At 43.8% G+C, this 4,918-nt stretch overlaps 1 protein-coding gene across 1 annotated transcript; it reads right to left on the bottom strand.

The window, feature by feature from the left end:
- Nucleotides 1-246: 246 nt before the first annotated feature.
- Nucleotides 247-1,167, bottom strand: LOC147709504 (uncharacterized). Its single transcript, XM_086925503.1, has one exon. It carries the CDS (start codon nucleotides 1,165-1,167, stop codon nucleotides 247-249), a length of 921 nt encoding a protein of 306 aa, XP_086781629.1.
- Nucleotides 1,168-4,918: the final 3,751 nt, after the last annotated feature.

Below are 4,918 nucleotides of genomic sequence, written 5' to 3'. Positions count from 1 at the left end.
GACCCGGATCCAGATCATTTCTGTTGTTATCCTGGGTTGATATGCGCGTTTTCAATTTGTTTTGCAAGAATAGCTTTTTTAGTTTCAATTTACGTATGTATTTTAAAAAATCCATTCTCGTTTGTGCATAATTGAATGTACATGGGGGACAATAGGTCAAACCTAATGATAATGTTTTGATCTCATTAATAGTTAAATGAACATCTGAGAGGTTAATCACAGAGAGTTGGTCGCTTACTTGATTGTTCACTTGCGGTTCCACCGTTTCCGTCCCCGGCCCCTCACTTGTGGTTTCGCTGCGCCGGTTTGTTGCCCGGCTCCTCCTCCGCCATTTGCGTTTGAGGTTGCGTTTCCTCCTGATTTCGTGCCAGCGGTGTGAGATCTTAGGGTCTGCTTGCGGTCGTTGCGTAGGCACTCCACTTCCTCTCCCAACGACCGCTTGGTAAAACCCTCCGCTTCCTCAGTATTGCGTTGGTCGTTTTCTGACTCACTTCCTGGAATGGAACTCAAGTTCGAATCCGAGGTAGAAGGGCTGGTGCCCCTATTACTTGTTTGCCCTGTACCTGCAGAGCGAGGTCCGGTCGTCCCCTTTGGATGATCATACTTCTTTGAGAAGGTAAAAATACGACCGTTTTGGTAATCTAGTTTGTCCCTCTGAAATTTGAAGGTCTTTCTTCTTTTGATTACCTCCTCCTCCTTGGTGAGTCTTTGTGTCATTGAGTCGCGCAATCGTTTTTCCTGTTCCGCATCATTAAGCTTCTTGATTTGTTCATTTAAATCACTTATCAAAACCCCCAGTTTTGCTCCATCACTCTCCGCATATTTGACTAGTATTCTGAGCAGTCTGCTCGAAGAATCCAGGTTACATCTTGCCCATTCGTTTAACATTTCTGGGTCCAGGTTTTCAAAGCTGGGGGCCAGCATGATCCTTAAGCCCCGGGGAACGCGTTCAACTTCCAAATAGCGGGACAGTGATTTCCTCTCCCACCATTTCGCCTGTTCCGTCCGCATGGCTTTTTCTAGCTTCTTAAATAGTTCTTTCATGGCGTTGCTCCCCACATTTGATTGCGTTGCCTGCGCCATAGGGTTATTGCTGGTAATGGGAGTATCGTCAAACATTTCAATAGCCGCCTCCTCACGGGATCTGACCACATCGGCGGCGGCCATGGTCTGTGCACGTATATTCTTTAGGATTGCTGACGGATGATTTACTGCACTCAGCTCTGTGTGACCGGGCTTCAAGTAACCCGTCACACTATGCTGCTTCCTCCTTCAGTCCCGAAAGTAAATTACTCGCGGCTCCACACCACGCCGTCCGCTGCTTAACTGTGGCGCCGGTTCTACCACAGCCGTGGGAACTGCCTCGCCTTTCAGTGCAGCGGCTGCTCTTGGAGAATTCCGCTTGTCGGGGGCTGCCGCGGTTGCTCTTACCAGAGCCGCTGAACCTTGCAGGAGAACCCGCAAACACTGCTTCCTGCCGCTTTCGCCCTGTTCACTGAAGGGGTCCGGTTATACACCCAGAAGCTGTTGGTGTAGTAACGTGCCACGAACTTCGCCAAAACCCTCAAGTAGAACTCGTAAGGAAATAACGAAACCGGACCCTCACGGATATTTTGCCAGTTAGTTAATTTTATTCCATCCTTCGTGCACAGAACACGCCGCCATGACGCGTTCGGGACCTCCGCCCCTTGATCACATGACATGGTCGGTTACACACCCATCATCCTTAAAGTGCTGATACACAGTCAGCTGACCCCACAGCCTGTGGAAATAAAAAACATACTTAAGCCTGGTTCAGTAGCACTTAGATCTCACAGTGTTTCCGTGCATTAGCACAAAAACTACACTCAAATGACCCAGAAACAAGTTCTACATTTCACCATGTTACCAAAATAGAAAACTAAACAGATTTAAAAGAGAATGTCCCTCTTGGTTTATCTGTTCAGTTCATTGTTCCCCATGATTCATCGTGATTCATTCCCAATAAATAAATTGATTAAAATCTATAATCAACAATTTGAAATACACCACATTAAAATCATGTACAAAAAAATATATAAATACATATATTCCACATATATATATATATATATATATATATATATATATATATATATATATATATATATATATATATATATATATATATATATATATATTCACTGAAAAAACCATAGGTTTCAGGCCTTATATAGTTAGTCAAATGAGATGTCATCAGTGATGTCATCAGTGATGTCATTTGAGATGTCATCAGTGATGTCATCAGTGATGTCACTGACCATGTCATGAATGATGTAATATGTGACATCATCAGCAGTGGATTGCGGGTGCGCCAAATATAGTTAGTCCAACTAACTGTATAGGATTCATTTCAATGGTTTTTTATATGTTAATTCCTAACTATATAAGGCCTGAAACCTATGGTTTTTTCAGTGAATTTTCAAGGTTTTTTAAATGCTAATTCCTAACTCTATAAGGCCTAAAACCTATGGTATTTTCAGTGAATTTCAAAGGTTTTTTAAATGCTAATTCCTAACTATATAAGGCCTGAAACCTATGTTTTTTTCAGTGAATTTGCAAAGTTTTTTAAATGCTAATTCCTAACTAAATAAGGCCTGAAACCTATGGTTTTTTCAGTGAATTTGCAAGGTTTTTAAAATGCTAATTCTATTAGCGGATAACGTTTAAATATGTTAATATGAAGTGATGTAAATCTTTATTCGGTAAAAAATTTCACCATAAAAGAATACATTGTATACAATTATACATTACTATATACTTAAAAGAGAGAAGAGAATGAAAAAACATTATATAAAACCTTACGCGATAAAATTCCTTAAAACAAAGTGAAACCTGCACATTATACAGTACAATAAATGGTTTTTGTGAGCCCCAACCAACATTCTCATCAATACACTATTACATAATGTAGGTGTGACTTCAAGAGCCAACTAACTCTTTGGCGGGGGAGAGTGTTGCTTCATCCTCCTAATACGAGTCAACCATGCACTGCTCAGGAATTTGGCCACCCCACATACCATGGCATATGAGGTCGGATCAGTGGTGAGAACTCGTAAGGCCATTTTGTGGCACCTCAAACCCAACCCCATGCATACTGGTTTCAGCCAAACCTTCCTAGCAACTTTGTAGGCGGGGCAGGCAAAAAATAAATGTGCCACAGACTCCTTTGGGGCAGCGCACCCTGGACAGAAGCGCCGAGAGCCACCAGCATTGGACCACTCTGCGGTAAACTCGTGCACCGGAAGGGTCCCATACCTGAGTTTTAGATAAAGGGCTCTATCCAGGGGCTTGGCTATGAGGTCGAGGAAGGGTTCCAACTTCCTAGACCATTTGAACTCTAAAAACCGCTCTGTGAGTATACCGCCACCTCCATTGCGTGTTGCCTCTGCCTGGATCCAGTCCCAGTATACCTTCTAAATCACTGGTTTGGGAGGTGGCTTTTGACTCACCCACACATCCCTCAGGCCCAGTTGCACCAACAGCTGCCTCACATTAGACAACCATCCAATCTTATTACCGAGGGCCAACAGAATTAGTTCATCCAGCAAGGCAGCGTAGTCGGCAAGCTCCCCAGTCCTTCGCAGTCGAACCCAAAACAGTAGGGGGCGCAGCCGCACTAGATCTTTGAAGGAACGCCTACCCAAATCTAGCCGCAAAGGAATTAGAGGAGTGGAGACAGGGAGAGCCACCAAGTCCCTCAGAAACTTGTTTTCCGCTGCAACTAACTCTGTAACATTTTCGAACCCCCATAGCTCCGAGCCATACAGTGCAGCCGGGAGGATCTGGCACTGATATATTGCCATGACCGTTGCCACGGGTTTGCTCGTTGACACCCGATGTTCTCTCAGAGTCGCCCCTGACACTCTTTTATGGCTGAGCAACATTGTTGCCAGATGGTCCTTCCAATTCATTCGGCTATTTACCCGCACCCCCAAATAGTCGAATGAATGAACCAACTCCAGGGGTGGGACTAAAAAAATTGAGAGAAATCACGGCAGACGTGTTTCAGCAGAAATTCCTTTGACTGGGCCTACATACAATTAATGGTGGCTTATTTTCCATATGTGTAGGTTAAAACTCCATCCTTCATTTCCATGACTCCCAGCTACTAGAACGCCAGTACAATCATTATCCTGGGAGCCATTTTCCAACCATCATCCGGCAATAAATCTGAGTGCATGATTACTCCGTGACTTCACATTGGATCAACAAAGGATTTCAATACCCCATATTATCATGAACTCAAGTCCAGTTTTGATTGAAATGTACTTTTTTGTGACTCCCACAATAATTCCCAAACTACAAAATTCATGTTCAACCATGCTAATCTAAAAAGAATTGCAGAGTGTTAAAAGGTACTGTCAATGCTTGTTTACTCTCAATCTAAACTAGCTGCTAAGAATGTCCCAGCTGCAGGAATGCCCAGCCTGGTCACACCACCTTCTCCAGGTTTGCCCAGACCTGCAGTGCACGGTCATTTCTGGAGCCTCCCTGGAATGCTGTGTGCAGTTGACAACATCTGTCATATTAAATCTGTCATATTATGTTCATTTCTGCATGCCAGACCTGAAGTATTGTATCCTGTTTGGGAAGCTCCAACCTGAGGAATATGACCAGCTCCAGACGTGTCCCCTGGGGTACCATGTGCAGCTGTTAGATACAACATCTGGAATGGGGTTCTTATGTTTGGGGGACTTGACCAAACTATTGTGTCCAGTACAGGATGCACGATTTTTAGTTCTGTGTCAATTCCTGGAGGTTTTAGCTTGCACATTGTGTGCAGCTGTGGGACAAACATGTGGGGTATTGTGTACCTTCCTGAAAGAGACATGGGCCCTGATTACTAATTGCTTGGCTCCAGAGGGGCACAAACTGCACATGTAAAATGTACGTTACT

This window comes from Lissotriton vulgaris, chromosome 6, assembly GCF_964263255.1.
Source record: "Lissotriton vulgaris chromosome 6, aLisVul1.2, whole genome shotgun sequence".
In the NCBI taxonomy this organism is placed as follows: Eukaryota; Metazoa; Chordata; class Amphibia; order Caudata; family Salamandridae; genus Lissotriton; species Lissotriton vulgaris.
This window is presented reverse-complemented; position numbering and strand designations above follow the sequence as displayed.